Here is a 23,928-nt window from a genome sequence, read left to right on the forward strand (position 1 = left end):
TTTCTTACAGATCAGGCAGAAATCAATAATTCAAATTATTTACATGTCAATGCAAAATGTACATGGATATTTATCTAATGGGCTAGAATATGAAATTGTTTGAAATTCTTACCTTTTCTCCTCTGTGTGGTCTTGTCTGAACACTGATCTGGGACGTTTAAAGCTTCACCCAGGGGTGGAGCTATAGGTTGCCAGCTTGCCTACACACATTCTTTGCATATGCATTAGGCATAAAAAAACTCTTAATACAATTTGTTTCTTCAGTTACGTCACATCAGTAGAAACTGCCAATAACACTGTCTGTCTGGATTCCAACTAAAGCAGCACCATTTTGTTATAAAAAACAAACAAGATGTTTCACAAACATAACTTTTATTACATGGACACCGAATTATGAAAAACACATTTACTTTCTTATAAATTACAAAATAGTATTTTGTGGGATTTGTTTTAGTGGCAGGATGTAAAGCGATACTCCACCCAAAAATAAGAATTCTGTCATTTGTTCCAAATCTGTATACATTTCTTTGTTCTGTAGAACACAACGAAAGATATTTGGAAAAATGTCAGCAACTGAGATTTCTGGGACATCAATGACTACCATAGTAGGAAATATTAAAGTGGTCAGAGATGCCCTGAGAAAGGCAACTGTTTGCTTCCCTAAATTCTTCAATAGATCTTATTTTGTGTTCAACAGAACAACATAAAAAAATGATACAATAATCATAATTTTCATTGTTAGTATTAGTACACAAAATAAGATCTCTAGATATTTTCAGATTCATAAATGTTTCTCAACTTTTGGCACCAGTTTTAATGCAGTATTTAACTATTCTTCTTTATATTTCCATTCCACAAATTTTGGCAACACAATGTTCCTTAGCTTGTCATTATGTCATTACGACCCATTTAACTGACAACCTGGTAAACCTTTTCAAGAGCAACTGAATGGAAAAACGAATCTGATATAGACTTCTTGTTTTTATACTCATCCCAAACTAATATATGAATGTCAAGGAAATAAACAAAACAGAATTATTTATTGATTTAATACAAGCACAAAAAAGAGCAGTCACATTGCAGGGTAGTACACGAGTTTGAGGTTTTCATGATCAACATCATTCATTTGTCTTTGTCACTTACATTTTAAAACAGAATGAACACCATTGTGATAAAGAGACAGCATGTCATTCAGATCATTAATATCTGCTAGAAAATCAAAAGCGGAGGAATATCAAATTACTATTCATAATACAAAAACAAGGAAACCAAACAGCCAGACAACAAAATAAAATGTTAAAAGAGATGAGTCTTAAACCTGGATTCTGCTGCTTTGCCATTTAGGAGTGGAGGACGGCAAAGTGTCTGTGACACGCCCCCTGGTGGTCAGTCAAAGTCTGTGCTTGTCCATCAGTAGCCAGCAGACGTGTATGATATGAAGTACTGCAGATGGTGGGCCGTAGCACATTCAGTGAGCACCAGACCTTTTATTCGTTTCATAAATGAGATGTATTGTGTGCAGACGACGAGTGCTATTGAGTGTGTGTTTGTTTAAATGTTCATGTGTCAAATACATGTGAACACAGACCTGTATAAACAAAGTCTAGTTCTTTGAGCTTCCACCTATAATCATAAGTATGTAGAGGAATATCATAATGATATCCAGGTAGATGATTAAAGCAGCGAACACGTATTCTTCAGGGTTCAGATTGTATTTTTGCCTGCCCATCACCAGCTGACAGTCCACCGCCAGAAACTACGGCAGAGATACAAACACATTTGGTCATTTAAACGCTTTTATCCAATGACAAACAAATATGATCATAAACAATATAATATCCATTGGACTATAGTTAGTTTTGCACAAGGGGCCAAAATGAGGCACTTGCGTGCTGTCAGTATTATTGGAGGCTGTTGCTGAAGAATATTTGTTGTCGTTCCTTACCATGGCATACAGAAGAGCTCCTAGGCATCCGTAAACAATCTGCACGACCTTGGAGTAAAAAAAGATGCTGAAGAATCCAAACAGGAGTAAGTCGACAGACAGGATGAGCAGAATGCCGTTACACACGGTGAAGTCCAGACGCGTCTGAAAGCAGATCACAACACAGAAATGTCTCCGTTAGAGATCTCAAACATGTCGCGAAATAAGCTCAGAGATTAAAAATCATAGAACTTTTTAGTAGGAAATACATTGGTGGTCAATAACTGTAGTTCAAGGCTCATTCTGACTCACACCCTGGAACTACAATTAATCCAAACTCTATTTTAAATGTAAAATGTGACCCCGGACCACAAAACCAGTCACAAGGGTCATTTTTATGTATACCTCATCTGAAAGCTGAATAATAAATAAGCTATCCATTGATGTAAGGTTTGTTAGGATAGGACACTATTTGGTCGAGATACAACTATTTGAAAATCTGGAATCTCAGGGTGCAAGAAAATCGAAATATTGAGAAAATGGCCTTTGAAGTGAGGGCCGTTGCTAAGAAGAAACAGGTTTGTTTTAAAGCACTCTACTGGCTCACCTCTGTAATGAACCTGAAAGCTGAAAGTCTAAACTTTACATCGATACCAAACTCGAGTGGGTTATTCCCAAAGAGCGGACAGCAGCGAGTGAAGTTTGTTGCCGTGTTTTGTTTGCGATTTTGCTGCATTCACTGACAAAAACAAAGTTTTGATACAGGATCTACATAATATATCTGACAAACAGTTCTCTTTCACTTTCATGGAACATGATCTTTACTTAATATCCGAATTATGTTTATAACCCATAGGCTACTATATTTTGTTGGCTATTGCTAAATATACCCGTGCTGGTTTTGCGGTCCAGGGTCACATATATTACAAAACGATCCCTTCCGCTGCATCCGAACTATTTGTTGTCATGACTCTGCCTCATCATGTTATGCCTTTTTTGGTCTTGTGGCAGAGTCATGGCAAAGCCTTAGGTTTTGTGTGGAGAGGGACATATTATTGTTATCATGACATAATATGCGCTCTCTCCAGTCTCGTCTTTGGCCCCGCCCCTCTCGTTCTCTCGTTAGCTTCCCTTCAGTGTTTCATTCCCGACACCTGTCCCTTGTTAATTATCCTTTGTTTGTCTCCCCATATAATATCCTCGTGTCTATTGTCCTGTGCTCGTTCTTTGTGCTTGTATGCGTGTTCGCTTGTTTACCTCGCCCTGTATTACCTTGCCCTGAGTGCTCGTGCTTAACTTTAATTATTTTGCTTATAGTCAATATGTCTCATGTACAGCTGCTTTGTAACAATGAAAATTGTAAAAAGCGCTATATAAATAACGTTGAGTTGAGTTGAGTTGCTCGTCTTACCTGTGAATCCCCTACCTATGTCTGGATCTTTATTATTTACCACCCCGTGTCTTAGTGTGTTCGTAAATAGTTTTTAATTATCCTGTCTCCTTTGTTTTTGCCCCATCGAGGGAAGTGTTTTGTTCGTATTCTTGTTTTGTTATCGTGCCTGGTTTTCCCCCATCGTGGGTTTTTGTTTTGTTATTAAAGTCCTGATTGTTTACCCCGTACCGCTGCCTGCGCTTGGGTTCTTCCGCTCGCTGTCACACCCCCCGGTCGTGACAGCCCCCCCCCTGACAATTTGTGCTCGCATGCAGTCATTATTCTTTAAAGGTTCCTGTAGATGATGTGAGATTTTTGTTTAGAGTTAAAGACAAACTGGATATACCTGGGCAGAGAAAATGATGATGGTGAACGAGATGACCAGAGTTGATCCTAAAGCAATGACCACCGCAGCTGTGTCGTGATATGAAGCCACAGTCCCCACCATGTAAGACAGACTCAGGGTGACCATTGACTGTACGCACACAAGAAAACGACAGGTTTAGTTTGGAATAGCACATTCTCTCAGAATTCCCTCCACGCATTCCCCCGGTTTATGTAGCGTAAAGCTGATGACAAATTCAAAAACGGATGACATATAAGATTCAATCTTTTTATTCTATCACCCAACAGAGCGAGTGTATGTGATGCGGCAAAACTGTATTTTCTCCAAAGGGTTTTTCATGACCCTTGTTTCATTTTGTGTTAAAATCATTTAGAATCAAATGACCACGTATTGGCCAGGTACCAATTTATTTGGTAAATTATAATATAATAATAACCATTATGGCAAAATATATTAAAGAGATGCACTGCACAAAATGACCTTCTTACTTAGTATTTTCGTCTTGTTTTCCATTACAAATGGCTAAACATTCTTGAATCAAGATGCATTTTCTTGATGAGCAAAATGACCTGTCTTGTTTCTAGACAAAAAATATGAAATTTCAGTGAATTTGTGCTTAAAACAAGCAAATAAATTTGAAAAGGAAGAGGAAGTGTGCTGTACCCGTCTGTCATAAAAAAGGAAACTACAATCTTGCCAAATCTAATGATTGACATCGAGGAAGTGTGAGATTTGTCCTATGGGTCAAGCAATGTAGCTCAAAACAAAACTTAAAGAGGAACCATCAAGAGGAAGGTTCAGTTAATAGGGCGCTTAAGTAAAGCTTCTTCCTCCTTAAAACAGAAAACCTGAATTTGATGTAGACCATACCATTTTCAAACCTATCTAATGCCACGTATGGTGCCGTATGAATATAAACTCACCAGTCCCATCAGATTCCAGGGATGACTGCGGCTACACGTGGAGAACAAGCTAATACACATGGCCACCACTGCAAACACGATGTAGGAACTCAAGTACACCCAGAAGTTCCTCTGAACCGCCGTCTTGACTGTGCTCGAGAAGGTGAACACACACACCACAGTGAAGGTGACGAGTAACTGAATTGTTACCACGCTGAACACCTGCGGGATTGAAAAGACAGTGAAGAAACCCAACATTCAGAATTATACTCCTGCGCTTCCGGCTTTACCCACCTTTCTGATAAACGCTTTGCGAATGGTGTCGTCCTCAAATCCTGACACGAGGATTTCACCTTCTTGATCTGGATAAGATGCATCTGTTTTAAAGGCCAACAAAACAAAACCACGTTGTTATTCCCTGTGAAATGTTTAGTATGTCAGTAGATTGAAAATCTTTTACAGTTGATTGATTTGATCTTTATTACCTGTCACGACTGAATTCGGGTCTTCTTCTTTCTTGAAGCCTGCCTCCTCCGGCGGGACGTCGGGTACAAGAAAGCCAACTTGTGCGGGAATGGGTTGAGGGTACATGGCAGGACCCGTAGGATAAGGGGGGGGCATGTATGGAGGAGGAGGAGGGTACACGGGTCCGGCCGCTCCACAGCTGGGGTAAATCTCTGATGCTGGGTTGTGGCTCTCCGTGTCCGTCATCCTACACAACATGGTTGACATTGCAATTTCAGACGACACATCGGTAGAAACTTTATTTAAAAAATAAATTAAATAAACAAAAAATAGTAAATACAGCTTTAAAGAAATTACAGGTGGTGGAACACACGAAGAAGAAATATTATTTAAACAATTATTATTAAACAAATAATTTCAGATTTATTTATTTAATTTTCTGATTTTGTCTTATCTATAGTCTGTAACTAATCCCCCCCCAAAAAAATAACTTTGCACACAAAATACGCTTTGTATCATCACTATGGCATCACTTTGTTACATTACATTACAGTATTTTTCCATTTACATTTCATTTTTATATTCTGAATGGTATGAAAAGCTTTACATAACTTTTTACATTGTGTCACTCTCGTTCAATCGAATTTCATCTGAATAAATTAAGTCACAATTTGTCGACTAAAAGCTGATTAAAGATTTAAGCCAAAAAGAGTTTGTCTTTTCTCCTTTATATAAAAACTGAGGCGATGACTTCAAACCATTCAAATTAGACCACGTTTTCTCACAAAACATACAAATTTATTTTGCAAACTTCCTAATACAACGTAAATCAGTTGTAGATCGTATTAAAAACCCAAGTGAAATGCTTACCTTTCTTCCTCCGTCTGGTCTAGTTTGAGGTCTGATCACACCGAGGTCTCTGATGTTCAAGGCTTCACCTGTTTGACACAGATTGAAGTTTTACATCCGTTTATAATGTCACTTACAAAAACCCCTGTGTGGAAAATCTGTGGTGAAGTACAAAGTGCAAGTGAACAGAGAAGTTCACACCACTGGCTTCCTTTCCCACTGCGTTTAAACGGATGCAGTTTTGTCACAAACAAACAGCCAAACACACATTCAAATGCATTAAATGTTCTTATGCAGTTTTAAGAGTTGTACTTGTTTTAGAATGGCACAGAAGCGGGTGGTATAGAAAGACTACATTCAATTACTTAAAGGGATCGTTCGTCCAAAGATTTCAGTTTGTTTGTTGGTTTACTTGTCGATATAATTTCTTACGTGAGAAAGCTTACTGACAGCCTCCGTCACCTTTGTCTTTAATCTCATTGTTTAATCATAATGCAAATGAATGATGACTGAAGAGAAGCTGTCAGTTTCTGCCCAGGGTGCACTAACCCATTTAAAAACATTTGTTAAATCTGTTCTAGGACAACACACAAAATGCATCCTTAACTAGACACATCTCTGTGTTACTTTCTTGAATTTACTTAACTGCAAATCGACACGAAACAACACATACATGTTAAAATGCATAACACAACATGTTAACAATAAACACATCCTTAAAACAAAAACACAGGTATGACCGTTCATAAAGATGTATTGCATGCCACAGATGTTCTGCATGTCCTTAGGTGTCTAACAGAAGAAACTCAAATAGGTTTGGAACCACGTGGGGTGGCGGGGAGTTGTTGAAATACAGGAAACACAAGATTTTGACACAACCTGGCAAAACCCAACTTTGCTTATTTTTCTCTTTTTTTGCTCCAGGTTGAAGCTGCTGAACACGATTGCACACAAACGGCATTTTAGGTTTGTAAAGGAAACGAAGATGCGTTTACTGAGGCTCTGCCTTCAAAAGTGCCGGTCTGTTACAATTACATCCACAAATTTGAGATGAAACTAAACTCAAATCAGGTTCAGATCACATTGCGCTCAGGCTTACATTGCTAGAATGATATTACTCATTCATAACCCAGACAGCAAGCTAACAGCTAGAAATCGTTGAATTGATGTTCGAAACGGTTGATTTGTCAATGTTAATTGCATTGAATCAACGTCACGTTTGCTTCCGCTATTAATGTTGAAAAAATGTTTGCAACATCGTGGCAAAGTAAGCTAAGATTCAATTGGATCAGAAATGTGATTTTAGACAAATACTTTCGGATGTGTTGTGTGGCGCTCCAGTGTGACATTAAAGCTGTGTCATGGCTGTCGTATTATTACAAATAAACTAAATAGAATTAAAAGTTGTTATACTGAATTAATTAGATATCATGAATCAGTCCAAAGTCAAGAGCCCAACTAAAGCAAACACTGATCACAGTAAAACTTGAAACTAGTAACTCGGTATTAGCACCTATTGTATTATTGCTTCCTGAACTCTCTGGAAGTCGCTTCAGATAAATGACGAAATGTAAATAACGGTGGTTTGTTGAAATTTCAACATTAATAGCAGGTAATAGCAATATCAAGTGATATTTTCAATGCAATTAACATTGACAAATCAACCAATGGTTTCTACCTGTTTGCTGTCTAGGAAAGATTTACACACATTTCAAAGACAGTGAATGTTAATTCAAGAAAGAAAACCAGCCATCACACGTAAGCATATTTATTGTAAAAAATACATATAAAAACAACTTTTCAGACATACAAAAGATTTAGGCAGAGAAACCGCATCATGGACAAACAATAGACAAAGCCATTTTGTAACGTAATACATATTTACACTTTTTAATAAATAAATACTCAATTGTTCTATATCAGAATGAAGGCAGATTGTCTGGGGGTGTGAATATACGCAAATCATATTGACCTAAAAACATCCCCAAATCATATTCATATTTGACCGACAACTGTCAAAACACACAGGATCAACAGGGTGAAAACCCTTAGCACTGAATTCATGACATAACTTTGTTTTTATACTATATGTATTGTGTGTATATATATATATATATATAGCTTTATATTTTTTCAAGGAAACCCCCCTTTTGGAGTTAGCTCAGCCCCAGAATAGTATAGTAAATATGGATATTGAGGTATGGCACCATATAAGTTAAACAACGGGCGAAAGCTGTAACGATCAGAGCGTACAAGATTGTCAAAATACTCGGACATTACTTCCCTCCTCTCAACAACGCACAACACCATAAACACAAAACAAATGTAACCGTAAAGAGGATTCTTGACTCGCACACGCACTTGGCATTCTCAAACAGAAAAGAACCGTCTCCTTTAAACAAAACCCATCGCAGTACTTTTCAGAGATGATGAAACGCATCTGGTAAGGTAGGGAAAGGCCTTTCTCCATACGTCCAGAAAGTTGACATCATTACCCCACAAAATATAAACCCTTAAGCTAAGGAAAAAAAGAAACCGGTAACAGACCAACTCAACACTACAAGACACAAGAGAATCATCAACGTAACGCTCACGAATCAAAATGTAACATCTCTTTTTATCCCACCCAAAAATAGTGCGTTTCAACTGTACTTGTTCCGTAGGGCTGATGATAAAGTCATAATTTCTCATCGGTTGTTCAACAGTCTCCATCTCTGGCAAGGCATGAGCCATATGGCGACACACAGATGGCCAGATTCCCACGCGCTCAATGAGTGACTGGATTTCTTGAGTCTACGACATCGCCCACTTCTATTTCAGTACGTTCGTTCACCATTTCATCTCCTGCACACGAATCTGCCAAACCTGTCCACCGACTCTTGATGTACATTAGCACGAACTTACACACACACACTGCACCTCAACCGATGGCACGTCCATTATTCTAACTAGTCCGGTCTGGAAATAATGTACAGTTCAACTGAGCCAAAGTATTCAGACCGAGAACCTAAAAAAGCTTTGAGGAAGTCTTTAACGACGCGAATCAAAATCATGACAATGTTGAATGAACTCTCTCTGGTATTGTCAATTGTCCCTAATAGCAACACGGAAAATGGAAAAAAGCCCCCAAAACATCTTAAGCATCACCCAAAACATAAAACACCATGCCTCGTATGTAATACGTGTGCAATATTTACGCATGTACAACTCTTTTCGTCCAGGATCTGCTTAAACTCTACAGAATCAGTTCTTCGTGCCAATGCAGTCTTCCCAGCATGCCGCGCAAAACCAAACCCCAAGCCTACGAAGCCAGCTTACATGACAGTTTCCAACGCGAGAGGACCCGAACGCCATCCCACAGCAGGAAGACGATCCGTGTGCACCTTTCTCTCCGGTTACATTTCCTTATTGGAAGGACCAAGTTGACAGTCTCGCTTTGAGCTTAGTTAGTAAAGAGTTAAGAGAGAAAAGGAAAACCCGCTGTTCAGACAGGTGCCGCAGAGCAGAGAAAAGCCGAGTCACATCAGAGCCAGACTTGTTCAGTTGGCAACGAGTGTCGATGCTTGCAAATCGTTTCAGAAAATATATGCTCCTGCCAAGGGGGGATACGGTGTCCTAAACAAAACACAAAAAAACAGGGGAATCAAAACAGATACGAAACCTTAATAAAGATGTTTAACGAATGCACAAGCTCACCTGAGTCGAAGTGTCATTGCACGTGGACATACGAATCAATCAAAGGGATGTTCAGGGCAACACGGCTTCACTTTACTCCATGTGTCAATGCAGCTGTTCAATAACAACAACAACGTTATGCGTGTCATGAACAGATTACATTTGAGTATGGTTAGGGTCATTTTGGATTACCTCTTATGGTAGACGCACAGGCAGGCCAGTCGAGCAATGGTCTCTCCTTGCAGTAGGTCTTCGAGACAGATGGAACATTCCCCGCTGTCCTTAGCAAGAACGTCCGCTGTTGTGCAAAACAAGAAAGATAATGAATCAGAATGAAGACTTTGTTCATTAGCCGGAGAGAATGACGGACGGTTATTAAAGAAATGGGACGCTTACTGTTATAAGGAAGAGGTGGGGAGGTCAGACAACTTAAGAGGTGGTCCTCGATCCTCCCTCCAGGGAACGGTTTGGTGCAGAAAGGGCAACGAATAGCTGAAACGAAAGCAAAGTATTTAATAACTGCAAAATATTTTTTACATTATACTTTATTAATTAGAGACTTCCACACAACGAATGGGTCGGTATACTACTATAAGGCCACGACTCACGCAACTGAAAACACATCAGTGCTTTACGAAGCTTGATTGAATCGAGACATTCGCGCGAAGGAAAAAAACGTTTAAAACTTCTTGTGGAAAGGCTTGTTCGAAGTATGAAGCAAAATAAGTTACAAAACAAACCACGGTTTAAAGTCACAGTTCGCCAAAAGAAAAAAATCTGTCATCATTTACTCGCTCTCTTCGAACCTGTTTACCGTTTTTCCTTCCGCAGAGCGCAAAAGATGATATTTTGAAGAATGTTGTTCAGCGGCCCCCATTCACTTGCATTGGTTTTGCGTCCACAGAATAAAAGTGAATGGGGGCCGGTGCCGTTCGGTTACCGACATTCTTCAAAATATCTTCTTTTGTGCTCTGCGGAAGCAAGAAAGTCGAAAAGGTTTAAAACGACAAGCGGGCCAGTAAAGGATGACAGAACGATCACTTTAAGTACAGTCACTACAGTTTTTGTTTTATTAGTAGTAGTAACGTCAAGATAACCATTGATCAATGATCTTAGTGAAACAACCACAGTTTACCTGTTGTAAGGTGAAAACGGAGTACACTTCAATGTACTTCGTGGTCTCTTGTCATGCACTAATTTTGTACTTAATATACGGAGATAAATTTAAGAACATCTAAACTGTGCAATCTGGAGACACCATGAATAGAAAGAATACTTTTAAGTAAACAAGTACAAATGTAATGCCTGAAATTAGAAGTGCAATAGTACATCAAGCGTAGGCCTACTCACATAAACTGCATTTTAGTGCACATTTTTACCTATAAGTAGTATACATGAAAATCAACCTGAATAAGAAACATGGATTATACACATTTAATATGATGTTTTTTTTCCAACCGGGGACTTCCTGAATGAGCGAGAGAGAGAGAGAGAGTCTAGACTGTTTTGTTGTTATTGACTCGCACGTCTATCGTGACAAAACAGCCGAGATGAAATCAAACCCATCAAATGACTAATTATGAATCATAAAAGTCATATTTTAAGCGTACCACCGTGACGGTTGTTGACTCTGTAGAGGCCGATCCACGCCTCAGACACCGGCCGCGCGTGGCTCCCTCTCACCCGGGCGGATCTCGCCGTGACGCCGCTCCCGGAAGAATGTCGAGCACCGGGCAAACGCTCCGAGAAAGTGCGCTGCGGTGCACGGCCTATTTCCTCCCCGTTCGCGGGGACCGTGGGACCGGCGTCATCCTCGCGTTTCTCATCGGATCCGTTGTCGTCCGTCGGCGAGGCCTGACTGCTCGGCGACGGGGACGCAGTGCGGTCGGCGGGACTGCCGTCACCGCTCGCCTGCTGCCCGGTGTCCGAGTCGCTGCCCTCCTCCGACCGGCTGCGATTCGCCTCCGAATCATGATCGAAACTACCGGAAAACTCCACCATGAGGCTGGTGGGCCTGGCGCTTCGGATGCTGCGACAGGACTCCCGCTTGATGCCATCTTTATCGAAGGATGTGGGAACAGCCTCCTCGTGTAAACGGCTCGATTTCGCCCCCATGTTTCACCGTGCGCAGAGCTCGCGCGCTCCTTAATACCGATCGATCGACGACTGATCCGCTAACACGATCGCTTCCGTCTCTGAGCCCTCAGGCCATATACTCATATCACACATTGAATCATAAACCGTGTAACGCTGCTGTGTGCGCTATTATTGATTCTTCTTTTAGTTATGACAACTGCCTACCGCACATTCCTGCCAGTGAAGTCCCCGGGGTTCAAACAACACACCGGAAGTTCGCCTTCTGCGCGCAACCGATCTCGCTTGACGTCACGGTCTTAAATTATTTTTCATCCAATCACAGAGCGCGTCCGAGAAGCACCGTTATCGTTGGGTGAGCTTGATCGTTAAACTAAACTTTACTTGTTTAACTAAAAAGGTCAAAACAAGCCACATGCACAGTTGTCGGTTCGAGTCCCAGAGAGAATGCAGGCTTCAAAAATATAGCCTACTACAGTGTGAAATGCACGTTTTGGATAAAACGTGTCTACTAAATGTATAAATGCATGCATATCAAAATAGGATTTGACAAAATGTCCTAATTAAAAAACAATCCAAAATTTGTCTCAGTCAGCAATGCAAACAATACAAGGTCCGTGTTTACTTTTAGCAGCATCGCATACTTTCAACCCACCTTACCCAAAATAAACGTGAATACCACAAGCACTTTGGATAGACAAAGAGGTGAAAAAGTAGGCTAACAATGAAGATCCCTGCGGCTCTAAATATGTTCTTATTGCTCTGTGTTGGGGCTTCGGTGGCTCGTGGCTTAATTACGCCAGAAAAAATTAACAATATTGAAGAAAGACTGAGAGCCACAGAGGTCATTCTGAGCGAATTGAAGAGAGAGAACGAAGGTAAAAATGTTTCAATAAGAGTCATCATTTTGTCTTAACATGGTGTATTTTTATCGTTTATGTACGTTTAGCTTTTGTCCTTTTCTGTAATTATTCTAATTCATAATTATTCTAAATCTAATCTTATTCTAATCTTTGATATTCAAATAGTAAAATCCAATGATTGCCTTGTAAAGGCCATTGCACAGTGAGTCCGAAATTTGCGCTACACATGTGCACGGTTAACCGCGGTTAACAACGAATCCTGCTGAAACCGAGCTGGCTGCGATGATGCAAGGTATGGATTATTTTATTGATGCGTAGCTTGAAGCACGGTTCTGGGATCAGTAGGAAATGCCGCTCGATCTAAAAGCAGTGCGAGTTTGAGTCGCTTATAACGTGCATTTAAAAAAGCAACACCCGTCAAACATGATCATTATAAATATACTTTATTATCATAAAAATACCTGATGAGGCTTGAGGAACAGTGATAAAAACATTTCCCAGGCTTTTCCTAGAACTATGTGTGTTATGGTCTTCTTCTGCAGTGCGTATTTGGAGTTTCTGCACGAGAGCGCCCTCTGGCTTTCGGATGCAGCAGCATTTGACCGTACTTCACTCACAAGTTGCGCATAAATCACGTGATATATATTTTCGGTTAATCTAAAAAAAGAAATAGGACCTCACGTTGTGTCAATCACATTTACACACTGCCTCCGATAAAAAAAATCGGACTGGGTTCGATTTTCTGCGTTTTTCCGCATCCGTAGCAAGCATTTTGACCATTCAAAGACACCGTACAAACGAGCGCTAAATACGAAAAAACACATACGAAAATTTCGGACTGTATGTGCAAAGACCTTACGATTTGACAATGTGTATATTCCGAACAGCATTGAGGAGGTTTACACGAGCCTTAGAGACCAAGCTTGAACCTTTACAAGCAGAGAATACAGGTGAGTAAAAATAATTATACTGTATTGTTTTTATTTTTCCCTAACAAAACCATTACGTCCATTTGTCCGTTCACAGCCAGAAAGGTGGCCTTTTCAGCTGGACTTTTGGCATCTGGAACACAACATACTGGACCCTTTGAAGACTCAAGAACTCTGGTCTACCAAAAAATCTTCAGTAACATTGGAAATGCATATAACTCAAACACTGGTAATCTGTGGCGTTCCTGTGTGTATTTAAAATACAGATAAAAACATAATAAAAGGCATTGTGCAGGGTTTCTAAATTCACATATTTGTGTTATTGCAGGCATTTTCACAGCACCAGTAAAAGGAGTCTATTTTTTCCGATTTTATGGTCATTCACATGCAGCGAACAAAATGGCGGTCAGTCTTCATAAGAATAAGGAACGGCAATGCTCAGTGTATTCTCACAAGCCCGAGAGCAATCTCAATGGAAACGGCAGCAATGGTGTTGTTCTCACGCTGGAGAAGGCCGATGAGGTGTACACGCAGCTGTGGAAAGACAGCTGGGTTTATGACGAGGACAGCAGCTTCACCAGTTTCAGTGGTTTCATGCTTTTCCCTTTATAAATCTCAGATTCTTTAGCCCACCAGAGGATGTGAAGAATTCTAGATAAACAATATTAACAATGTTTATATATAACATAAACAATAAAATTGCCTTGCAATTAAAAAACCAACGTGGCATCGTCTCAATATTACCGTTGATGAATAAATGGGCAATTCCAGCGTTGTGGATGTGATGTTTTCAGTCAAAACTTGAAACAAAAATTCTCAAAGAATGTATTTATTACAACTGAATCATCTGTTTGTATTGTATGTGTTATGGATGTGACAAAAAGGACACACACGGTTTTTGAGAGACAACATCCTTTGTAGGATTTCTGTGAATTAAAATGCACAAACCAGAAGTGATGATCCCTAACAAATGGAGAAGAGATGCTTCTTTAAGAACATAAAATAGTTACAAATTTTTCTTTTTCATGTGCCCATTTATGAGGAATGTGAACCGTTATGGATGTGACAATTCCCTTATCTGACTAAGGAAAACTTTAATGCACGAAAGAATCCTTTAAAACGTTTTGAACCACCAAATATTGGCATCTGACCTATCAGTATGGTGAAAACCTTTGGTAAAAATTAGATTTTTTCATATTAAGGTTGACATTTTTGTTCAAATGACATTAGATGTCCAGTGATGGAAAAAAGTAGAGACGAGATAGTATGACACACTGATTTCCTTGTTTAATCTTCATCAGACATCTGAGCACAGATACAGAGTTCTCCAAATCCTAAAGTTTCACCTTTTAGTTTATAGTTCACACACCACATGCTTCTCATGAGTACAGTTAATGTCATTCCATAAACCTTCTACAATAACTACACAGTCCTCTGCCCCATTATAATCATTTGGTTCATTTTCTTTCCATTTGGTGAAAGTTAGAGGTTGGTTAGTCATATCTACGAAATTGCCTTCCTCATATATGTCTGTTGCACCAATGTAGACTGAAGTTCCAGAGTTGAATTTCATTGACGCTAGCGCGTTATTTTCATCTTCATTTCGTGGCAGGACAATTTTCGCCCCAGCGTCAGAGCAGATGCTATGTGCCTTTAGGAAATTCGCCACCAGCCCATTGCTCACAAAAAATTTCTTTCCCACTTTCTTGAACATGCTAAATCCGAAGACTAAACATAACGAGATAAAAAAAAGATTGTTAACAGCTTTAGATGATGTATTTTTTATATGACTAAAACAGAAATATGCATTGTGTAATGTAATTAATATTAATGTAAAGTAGTCTACCTTTTTCTACGACAGCGAGTCTGTCTGTTAGGTATTTGACATCTGACTGAAGTTTTGCCATTATTGTGCTTTGAACATCACTGCCTGTAAAAGATGAAAACACTTAGAGACATTTGCATTATAAGGATAAGACTGTGAAGTTACTGTAATAATCTAGCTAGATTTGCCATTTACAGAATATTTACAGGGGATTATTAATAAGAAACAATTATGTAACTGTTATATGAAGTTATTTATATTATTATTATAGTAATTTATAATTATTATTTATTCAGCCTCATTTATTTCTAACTGATCTCACAGGAATTTGTAACTATTTTACAAGGTGGCTAATTCGTATGAATTCGTACGTTGTGAATCGTACACAAACGTACGATTAGTGGAAAAAATGAAATACTGAAGCCCCTCCCCTAACCCCCCTCCTAAACCTAACGGAAGCAAATCGTACTAAAATGTATGAGGTTGAGGTCGTACAAATTCATACAAATTAAGGTCTTTGCACATACAGTCCGAAGTTTTCGTATGCGTTTTTTCGTATTTGGCGCTCGTTTGTACTGTGTCTCTGAGTTGTCAAAACGCCTCTCAAAATGCTTGCTTCGGATGCGAAAAACGCAGAAAATCAAACCCAGTCCGAATTTTTTATGACGGACGAAAATATCAGAGGCAGTGTGTAAATGTGATTGACACAACGTGAGGGCGTATTCACGTTTTTACGTGCGGAAATTTCGGACGCAAATTTCGGACTCAATGTGCAATGGCCTTTAGCCAAAATTAGAAAAATTGTAAATTCATTAAGTTTTTGCAGTTAGATTGTGTTGATTACGTTTGTTTTTTCTAAAACAAAAAAAGATAAAGAGTATTACTAGTACATAAAACATATTTTTTAGTCTGATTGTCTTATTTCAATAGACATTTAAATTTAAAATCTTTAAAAATGATCTATTTTCTGTGTTTTATTTCACCTGGTGGACCAGAATTTCCTTTCTCTCCTTTAGGACCGGCTGGTCCCATTTTACCTGGAGGTCCCTGAGCACCAACTCCTGCAGCGAGAGAGCGACCATTAGAGCTCTTATCTGCCACCCTTCGTTTTTAGCACTACAACAAAGACTGTTTTATCATCACGCCGTCAAACAGAACATAGGTTACACAATAGACAAAGTACAAAGAGTAAACCTGGATCTCCTTTCTCCCCTTTGGGCCCAGGAAGCCCATCTCTGGCATCTCTGCCGTCCCGTCCAGGGCTGCCGTTGTGTCCCGGTGTGCCCGGCACCCCAGCGGAGGCTGGACAGCTGCTCTCAGAGGCGGCTGAAAGATCATCCGGCCCAAACGCTATCAGGAGCAGCACAGCAGCACAGGTGTAATGCTTTAACATCGCCAACTGCTGTTCAACACGGAAACAATTGAACATTTTCAATTTTTCTAAACACTTTATTCAGGTTAGACATTTTATTTTGTTAGTTTTGGTTCCAGTACGGTCAACGGGAGGTCAGAGCAATACATGAAACATTTCCTCTGTTGAATGTTTAAAAAAAATCCCGAAAAGCTTTTATTTATTTATTTATTTGGTCAAAGCATGACCAAAAATGACTAATATTTACATTACTTCTGGTTTTAACATGTCTTATTGGATAAACCTTACCATAAGATCAGGCCTTGAGGTCACCAATGAATTAATATCTGGAGACAGAGACGTGTGCAGGCTCCTATACTTCAATGAACTAAAGGTTTAACTTCCGTCAGTTTGACACATGTACACTTCTGTCTGTCTCAGAATCTGAAAAACAGACACTGAGGCTCTTGACCTAGTCATGTCGGTTACTCAATCTTGACATTGATGAAAGGTTTTATTTGCAGACAGGTACTCTGTGTTTGTCTAATGCAAATGCACTTTGTTTGTCCCAGGGAACAAAATGACTAGGTTTAGCCACAGACTTACAATTAAATACATTTGCTGACATGATTTTAAAGTAAACCTTGTGAAGAGATCAATTCTAACTGGATTTAATAGACTGGACTGAATTTTATTTTTAATATGGCATGTACTGTACGTGAAAAACAAACATCAAAATAACATTTTTTCAAACATTTATGATTTTTCATCATTATTGAATGGGTTCTATACACTATAGGTCTATTCAGTTCTCAAGCTGTTGCTTTAACTAATGGTATTTAAAAGTCAAACAGACACTATACTGTACATTGCAGCATCTTAATTAAACATTTTGATCTCATATTTAAAGAGCACTATAAAAGCGTACTCAGCAAGCATAAATCAGTAGATTGTTAATCGCTTATATCAAAATACATGCATGTCTAAAGAAAAACTGATTTGATGATATAAATATATATATAGAGAGAGAGTATATTAAACAATGACAAAATGCAATGTTTGTGTAAACATTGATTGTTTTTTATTCTGAGGTCAGTTCTGACGGGTTTTCTGCACTGTAAAAAATACAACTTCAAAATTTTCTCCCAACGAAGGCAATAAAGTAACTTGAACAAAGTTTTTTTTAGTAGAAGAAGAAGAATGTATTATTTTGAGTATGCTGAACAAAATTAGTCTAAATGTGGTACCAACAAAGATTCTTTTGTTGACTGTACTTAGATACCTAAGTGATTGTCCAAAGCGCGTCAAGAAGTTTGACCAACTTGCCAAACTGTGTAATCTCAAAAAACTATTCTAGTGTTTGAAAGTTCCCAGCATGCATTGCAGAATTTTCAATTCGCCGGTTAAAATTATTAAAATGATTGCTATTTTGGTGTTTGCTGGCTATATTTTTTGTTTTTGTTGTCATTGTAAGTTACCGTTAGTATTTAGTCATCATTTGAACTATGATGTTTATTCATGATTGAGGCTCATGTGCTCAGTGTTGAGGTCTGAAGTAAATGACGCAGTGAGGCCACTACCAAAGTGTTTAAAACACAAACAGCTTAAGCAGTTACTTTAGTAGATTGTGTATATAATAATAGAACAATTATATATTAACGTTATATAAAACATAATATTTTGAGTTGGGTCATTTAAGTCCATAGTTGAGTGAACTCAGAAATTTGATTGTTGCATATTTATTTTAAGTTGATGCAACTATTTTTTTTTCAATTGACAGTCAAGTGACATTACTCAGTTAATTGAGTTAGGTGAAATACTTGGCCAAAAGTTGAGTAAACTTTTTATTTTTTACAGTGCGTTATTGTTCTGAAATAAAGGGTCATCAGACTACAGAGCATATACTCACAGATCACTTTTAAAGTGTTTTACACTATCAGTTGTGTAGTTCGCACACCACATGCCACTTTGAATCACATGTAACATCATACCATTCACCATCAGAGTACACGACGGCACAGTTCTCGGCCCCTCTATAATTGTTAGGTTCGTTTTTCTTCCATTTGGTGAAAGATAAAGGTCTGTTGTCCAGATCCACAAATGTCCCCTCACTCTCCTCGTCTGTTATTCCAATCAAAATATAAGTAGAGCCAAGGACAGCATGCATTGAAGATAACAATGTGTTCTCATCTTCATTAGTTGGCAGGACCATTTTACCCCCAACATCTGTGCAGAACTTCACTCCGTCACCGAAGTTTGCTTCCAGCCCGTTAGACACATAGTATTTCCCTCCAACATTCTTGAACGTGCGAAATCTTGAAGCTTAACACAAAGGATTATATGTTTTCAAATGAGAATGTTAACAGCACAATATTAAATACTGATTAAACATTACACAAATGCTCTTTGTTCAGCATCTACCTTTTTCTATTCCGTTGAGTGTGTCTGTCAGATGTTTGACCTCTGATTGAAGATTTTTGATGATTTTGTCGCTAGCATCCATCGCTGTAAATAAACAAACAAATAAACAATCCAGAAACATATAACGAGGCCTAGACCTGTTGTAACGTGACCAAAAGCTTAAAATAAAACATATCCCAACAACAACCTAACATTTTTATTTACGCTATAAATGCTGGGTTATTTCATCCCATGTTGACAAAAAATAACCAAGAAAATGTCTATATTTTACCCAATCATACGGTTTGAAAACTACTCAGTTTTTTAACATTAAGATTCATCTACCTTGTTCTGTGACTGTGATTCTGTCGATCAGTTTTATAATGTCTGATTGAAGATTTGTGATTAAACTGTTGTCAGCCGCAAAACCTGTGAAGAAAGATCCAGATTGATACATTAAAGCGGTTAACAAAATAAAATAAAATGCTATAAAAGTGTCACTGAGATGTAGTATGTGATATTTGTTTTGTACAGTAAAAAGACATACAGTTACAATACAGAACACTTAAGACCATTTAAAAATCTAATAGCAGCCATGCTAATGTTTTTTTTATCTATTTGTCCGGCATATGATATCTACGAGAGGAAGGTAGCAACTTAAAACCATTTCAAAGGGGATGGCTAGGGTCACTAATAATTAGATCGACCTTACTCAAAGTCCTAGGTTTGTACAAATTATGCAAATCATAAAAATACTATCCACATTAAAACTACGTAACTTCCTTAAAAAATACATTCTCTGATGAGTTTTCTTACACACGGCATCTACATGGGCCTCGAAGGTAAGCTTATCATCTTCAATACCGAGGTATTGCTTCTGATTTACAACTTCTACAGCCTGACCATTTATGACCACATGGTTGTAGGTTACGTTGTCTATGATCATCTCTTTGGTTTTCGCTACATTTATGTCCAAGAATGACGAATTGCACCAATCCATGAAGTCTACCAAAACATGGTCAGGATCCTCATATTTAGGTGAGAAATGATCACAGAATCATCAGCAAACTTAAAAATGTGACGCCTCTCTAATTGCGTTTGACACTCATTTGAATAAAGCATAAAAAGAAGAGGTGAAAGAACACATCCTTGTGGTGACCCAGTAGAAGAGACATCGGATAGAACCCCATTTACCTTCACACGTTGGGGTCTATCAGGGTTTGCATTTCATCTTTCTGTTCATCATTTTTGTCTGTTATTTTCCTTTTTTAAAGTGGAAATTCTTTCCGTGAAGTGCAACCTTCAATTACTTTTTTTACCTTATTGTTTTTTACCTGGTAGACCTCCTTTGTCTCCTTTAGGGCCCGTTGGACCTGTTGGTCCCATTTTCCCTGGAGGACCCTGTGCGCCAATACCTGCAGTGAGAAAGGGATTAATCATGTTGTCATTCTCATATGACTGATATGTAATACTGTATGTACAGTATATGTAACAGTGGACAGTAATACACACAAATAAAATATAAACTAGACAAACAAACCTGGGTCTCCTTTCTGGCCTTTTTGACCAGCAACCCCATCTTTACCGTCTCTGCCAGGGGTGCCGTTGTGTCCAGGTATGCCGGGGACCCCAGCATAAGCCGCACAACTATTCTCTGTCGCAGCTAATGCATGCGGCCGCAACTGCAACTGGAGCAGCATGACACAGAGACAGCAGGACTTTAACATCACCGTCTTCTGTTCACTGTGGAAAAACAAGGTTTCTGTTTCAGCAGTATTTAAAATGTCCACACTTGAGGAAGGAATAGACAATAAAAATCACATATTTTGATTATGATTATTAATTTAATTTGATAATTTGCTTCATTATGTTTATCAGCTTATATCCAAACATAGACAGTTATCAAATGGTTGTTGAAATATAAATATAGACTTTTTCACATCTAGTCGTCATACACGAAAGGCTTGATGACTTCAGAAAAATGTGTAGATAGTTTCTCTCTCCACTATGAATTTTACTTAAACAATACAACAATGACAACATTCTTTAGCTTGTTAAACTTAAAGTTTGTTGTTTGGTTTTTAAACCAAATAAAATCTTTGAAACCATGTGTTTAAAGTCATATAATCAGGCTCACCAAGTCAGATAAAAACGTTGTTGACAGGACAGGTCTCGAGTTCAATGATATGTTATTGGAATATATTTGCGCAGTCCCTAGAACAAACATTTCACCCACTGCAAAACAGCAGGACAACCAATGAAATCCCATTTACAGTATATGACATCAGTTCAGGTATTAGGAGTTTTCAAAGTTGTTTACATTGGATTTGCATTTAAATGAAACAGAAACTAATTCATTCAAGAATAATAAAAGGTAACAACATTTTATCATTAATAAATAGAAAAGGTAGTCATTAGAAAATAAATGTAATTTAATCTATTTTTTACATTTTTGAGACAAATCTCAAAATTGTCCAGTGGTGTGACTGTGTCAAGCCTGGTTTAATAAATAAGTTAATATACAAGCTTATAAATTAAAAAGAAAAGCATAAATTTGTTAACAAATACCTCAGGCATGATTTTACAAGTGTGTGTTTTAGTAAACCGTAATCACTATATGAATAGCAATATCTAACGATGAAGATCTGTAACTATTTGAAATTAATCCAACATTTTATTATTTTTGCGTAAAGGACTGGACATGGAGGCAGGTTGAAAAACCATATGCAGAAGTTTATTAAACAACAGTCCAAAAAGGGATGGTCAAAAAACAGGCAAAGGTCTAGAATCCAAATAATCAGTCCAACCAAGCAAACAAGACATATATGATTATAAAGGATAATCCGATACGAAAATCCAAAAGAACAGAAAACAATTGTCATAAGATATAGAGCATGCAACAAATAATGATATAATGCTTGGTACACAGGTTAACTGGCAAAACCATGACAATGGAAAGCATGGTTATATATAGTATACATGAGACAAATAGAAAACAAATGTTGAGTGAATAGTAAGGTTTTAGTATTTTGGAGAGAGCTCCCCCTGGTGGTTGGATGAATGGGCATCCGTCCCACACATACACATATCAATAGTGCAGAAGATTCTATCAGATTTCTATTTCACATATGACAGGATGTGGATCATTACAACCAACATCATCCCAATCCCCAGAATCCACTAGGAGGGTACCACAGTCTTGTCCACCATTGTAGTCATCAGGCTGACCTAAACCCCACTTGGTAAAAGTCAAGAGCTGTCCATCAACGTCCACAAACTGCCCTTCTCTTTGTCTGTCTGTGACTCCAATGAACACCTTACCACTTAAACCACTGGCAACAGATAATCTTAACAAACCTTGGTTTTCAGCAGCATCTTTTGGCAAAACCATCGTTCCACCAGCTGCCTTGCAGAATTTAATCCCCTGATCAAAACTGTCCTTAAGGCCATCATAAACGTAATATCTCTGCCCAACCTTTCTAAATGTACTAAAACTTGAAACTTTCTCCATCAAGGCAATTTTGGCAGTTAGCTGCTGGATCTCAGGTTTGAGGGACATTGTGTCACTTCCAGGACGACCTGAAAATAAATGTTATCAAGATGCTTTACTGATTTATAGGCTGATATTCTGGACCAAAGTATATAACTTATGATGTTTGATACCTGGTAAACCAGGAAAACCAACATGACCTTGTACTCCTTGGGGTCCAGGTGGTCCTGCTTTACCTGGTGGTCCTTGCACATCCATTCCTGTGAAAATAAAGCAAGCAAACGCCTGAATCTTTATCTCTCCCTCACGGACCACACGCTTACACTCTCACACAAACCTCGCTCTCCCTTCTCTCCTTGAGGCCCAATGGCCCCATCCTTTCCATCTTGGCCGTCTCTTCCAGGCAGACCGTTGTGTCCAGGAGTGCCTGGTACTCCAGCAAGAGCAGGACAGTTCAGGTTCTGAGAACTCTGAGGCTCAGCTGCACGCAACAGTCCACACTGAAGCCACAGAAGAACACCGAGGTACAGCGCCGCCATCTGCTAATGTAAAGTGGAAAAACTTCGGAAAACCTTTCAAGAACCTGAAAAAAAAACAATGCTTCTGGGTAGATTATTTTGCATTGATCTTGCTAAACGTAACCAAAAACTGGTTAGAGCACAAAACAAGACATTAATGGCATCTTTTGAAAGCTTTCTTACCAGTCCCAATGTAAGATTTTGCATTTATGTTACATAAAAGAACATAATAAGGTCTGAATTTATCTTTCCACAATTTCATATTTATATCACACACACTGACAAACAGATTTTACATTTATTTCAGTGAGTACATTATACAGCATTCAGTATTCATCACCAGTGATGTTATGAAATGTAAACATTGTGCAAATGTATAAACAAACATTCACTTTTAAAATAACGCAACGTTCTTAGAGTGTTGTTCGGTTCTGTTTCGTTATCGTCAGCTATTTTAAAACAACTTTCGAAACATACCTGCTTTTAATGGAGCTGAGCTCAGATGACAGCCAGTGTCAGGTGCAGAAAAGTCAGCAAAAAACACAAAATGGACAAGGAAAGGGTCTTCTAGCTTTAAGCGTGAGAGGCTTGTGGTGAAAATGATGATCTAAACAAACTGACCTAACTTTTAAGATGTGCTGCTGCTGCTGTCTGAAGATAAGCAGAGCAACTCCGTGCATGGCACCACAAGAATTAGACGAGAAACACAGAATGATACATTAGATAGTAAAATGACGTATGAGTATTTTATGCAGTTTTTTTATTTAGTACAAAAGCTTAATTTGTTAATGCTCGTCTACGCAACGCAGTTTGTAAATAAACTCTATTTGTTTTCTATTTCACACATAATAGGACGTTCCTCAGT

At 38.5% G+C, this 23,928-nt stretch overlaps 6 protein-coding genes across 6 annotated transcripts; 1 reads left to right on the forward strand and 5 right to left on the reverse strand.

The window, feature by feature from the left end:
• Nucleotides 1-364: 364 nt before the first annotated feature.
• Nucleotides 365-7,075, reverse strand: LOC130554217 (protein lifeguard 1-like). The gene is made up of 7 exons (XM_057333727.1): nt 5,940-7,075; nt 5,090-5,316; nt 4,899-4,981; nt 4,626-4,826; nt 3,703-3,831; nt 1,946-2,089; nt 365-1,756 (listed from the first exon to the last, which is right to left on the reverse strand). Exons 2-7 carry the CDS (start codon nt 5,313-5,315, stop codon nt 1,604-1,606), a joined length of 936 nt encoding a protein of 311 aa, XP_057189710.1. The 5' UTR covers nt 5,316; nt 5,940-7,075; the 3' UTR covers nt 365-1,603.
• Nucleotides 7,076-7,670: 595 nt separating this feature from the next.
• Nucleotides 7,671-11,939, reverse strand: zgc:66427 (uncharacterized protein LOC406256 homolog). The gene is made up of 5 exons (XM_057333735.1): nt 11,204-11,939; nt 9,990-10,085; nt 9,786-9,891; nt 9,615-9,707; nt 7,671-9,533 (listed from the first exon to the last, which is right to left on the reverse strand). Exons 1-4 carry the CDS (start codon nt 11,706-11,708, stop codon nt 9,650-9,652), a joined length of 765 nt encoding a protein of 254 aa, XP_057189718.1. The 5' UTR covers nt 11,709-11,939; the 3' UTR covers nt 7,671-9,533; nt 9,615-9,649.
• Nucleotides 11,940-12,116: 177 nt separating this feature from the next.
• cbln13 (cerebellin 13) lies at nt 12,117-14,180 on the forward strand. Its single transcript, XM_057333774.1, has 4 exons — nt 12,117-12,565; nt 13,438-13,500; nt 13,577-13,708; nt 13,808-14,180. The coding sequence occupies exons 1-4, from the start codon at nt 12,412-12,414 to the stop codon at nt 14,089-14,091; spliced, it is 633 nt and encodes a 210-aa protein (XP_057189757.1). The 5' UTR covers nt 12,117-12,411; the 3' UTR covers nt 14,092-14,180.
• Nucleotides 14,181-14,833: 653 nt separating this feature from the next.
• On the reverse strand, nt 14,834-16,733 carry hbl4 (hexose-binding lectin 4). The gene is made up of 4 exons (XM_057333423.1): nt 16,499-16,733; nt 16,288-16,365; nt 15,326-15,409; nt 14,834-15,207 (listed from the first exon to the last, which is right to left on the reverse strand). The coding sequence occupies exons 1-4, from the start codon at nt 16,731-16,733 to the stop codon at nt 14,834-14,836; spliced, it is 771 nt and encodes a 256-aa protein (XP_057189406.1).
• Nucleotides 16,734-18,542: 1,809 nt separating this feature from the next.
• Nucleotides 18,543-20,459, reverse strand: LOC130554240 (mannose-binding protein-like). The gene is made up of 4 exons (XM_057333753.1): nt 20,390-20,459; nt 19,401-19,484; nt 19,077-19,160; nt 18,543-18,977 (listed from the first exon to the last, which is right to left on the reverse strand). The coding sequence occupies exons 1-4, from the start codon at nt 20,439-20,441 to the stop codon at nt 18,592-18,594; spliced, it is 606 nt and encodes a 201-aa protein (XP_057189736.1). The 5' UTR covers nt 20,442-20,459; the 3' UTR covers nt 18,543-18,591.
• A 1,322-nt stretch (nt 20,460-21,781) lies between these two features.
• On the reverse strand, nt 21,782-23,682 carry LOC130554225 (mannose-binding protein C-like). The gene is made up of 4 exons (XM_057333736.1): nt 23,541-23,682; nt 22,883-23,128; nt 22,719-22,805; nt 21,782-22,634 (listed from the first exon to the last, which is right to left on the reverse strand). The coding sequence occupies exons 2-4, from the start codon at nt 23,082-23,084 to the stop codon at nt 22,165-22,167; spliced, it is 759 nt and encodes a 252-aa protein (XP_057189719.1). The 5' UTR covers nt 23,085-23,128; nt 23,541-23,682; the 3' UTR covers nt 21,782-22,164.
• Nucleotides 23,683-23,928: the final 246 nt, after the last annotated feature.

The sequence above is a fragment of the Triplophysa rosa genome, linkage group LG5 (assembly GCF_024868665.1).
Source record: "Triplophysa rosa linkage group LG5, Trosa_1v2, whole genome shotgun sequence".
Lineage (NCBI taxonomy): Eukaryota > Metazoa > Chordata > Actinopteri > Cypriniformes > Nemacheilidae > Triplophysa > Triplophysa rosa.

Excerpts from the sequence above, each read along its gene's own strand:
- LOC130554225 (XM_057333736.1), bottom strand. The coding sequence starts at position 23,084 with ATGGCGGCGCTGTACCTCGGTGTTCTTCTGTGGCTTCAGTGTGGACTG. Across the intron at positions 22,806-22,882 it reads AGGAGAGAAGGGAGAGCGAG|GAATGGATGTGCAAGGACCA; the intron begins GTTTGTGTGAGA and ends TTATTTTCACAG. Across the intron at positions 22,635-22,718 it reads TGGTTTTCCTGGTTTACCAG|GTCGTCCTGGAAGTGACACA; the intron begins GTATCAAACATC and ends ATTTATTTTCAG.
- cbln13 (XM_057333774.1), top strand. The coding sequence starts at position 12,412 with ATGAAGATCCCTGCGGCTCTAAATATGTTCTTATTGCTCTGTGTTGGG. Across the intron at positions 12,566-13,437 it reads ATTGAAGAGAGAGAACGAAG|CATTGAGGAGGTTTACACGA; the intron begins GTAAAAATGTTT and ends TATTCCGAACAG. Across the intron at positions 13,709-13,807 it reads TGCATATAACTCAAACACTG|GCATTTTCACAGCACCAGTA; the intron begins GTAATCTGTGGC and ends GTGTTATTGCAG.
- zgc:66427 (XM_057333735.1), bottom strand. The coding sequence starts at position 11,708 with ATGGGGGCGAAATCGAGCCGTTTACACGAGGAGGCTGTTCCCACATCC. Across the intron at positions 10,086-11,203 it reads AGTCAACAACCGTCACGGTG|CTATTCGTTGCCCTTTCTGC; the intron begins GTACGCTTAAAA and ends CTTTCGTTTCAG. Across the intron at positions 9,708-9,785 it reads CTGTGCGTCTACCATAAGAG|CTGCATTGACACATGGAGTA; the intron begins GTAATCCAAAAT and ends GTTATTGAACAG.
- LOC130554240 (XM_057333753.1), bottom strand. The coding sequence starts at position 20,441 with ATGGGACCAACAGGTCCAACGGGCCCTAAAGGAGACAAAGGAGGTCTA. Across the intron at positions 19,485-20,389 it reads AGACAAAGGAGGTCTACCAG|GTTTTGCGGCTGACAACAGT; the intron begins GTAAAAAACAAT and ends CTTTCTTCACAG. Across the intron at positions 18,978-19,076 it reads ACTCAACGGAATAGAAAAAG|CTTCAAGATTTCGCACGTTC; the intron begins GTAGATGCTGAA and ends CTTTGTGTTAAG.
- LOC130554217 (XM_057333727.1), bottom strand. The coding sequence starts at position 5,315 with ATGACGGACACGGAGAGCCACAACCCAGCATCAGAGATTTACCCCAGC. Across the intron at positions 2,090-3,702 it reads TCATCATTTTCTCTGCCCAG|ACGCGTCTGGACTTCACCGT; the intron begins GTATATCCAGTT and ends ATCTGCTTTCAG. Across the intron at positions 1,757-1,945 it reads GAGCTCTTCTGTATGCCATG|TTTCTGGCGGTGGACTGTCA; the intron begins GTAAGGAACGAC and ends TCTCTGCCGTAG.
- hbl4 (XM_057333423.1), bottom strand. The coding sequence starts at position 16,733 with ATGTTCAATTGTTTCCGTGTTGAACAGCAGTTGGCGATGTTAAAGCAT. Across the intron at positions 16,366-16,498 it reads AGGGGAGAAAGGAGATCCAG|GAGTTGGTGCTCAGGGACCT; the intron begins GTTTACTCTTTG and ends CTCTCGCTGCAG. Across the intron at positions 15,208-15,325 it reads ACTCGCTGTCGTAGAAAAAG|TCTTCGGATTTAGCATGTTC; the intron begins GTAGACTACTTT and ends CGTTATGTTTAG.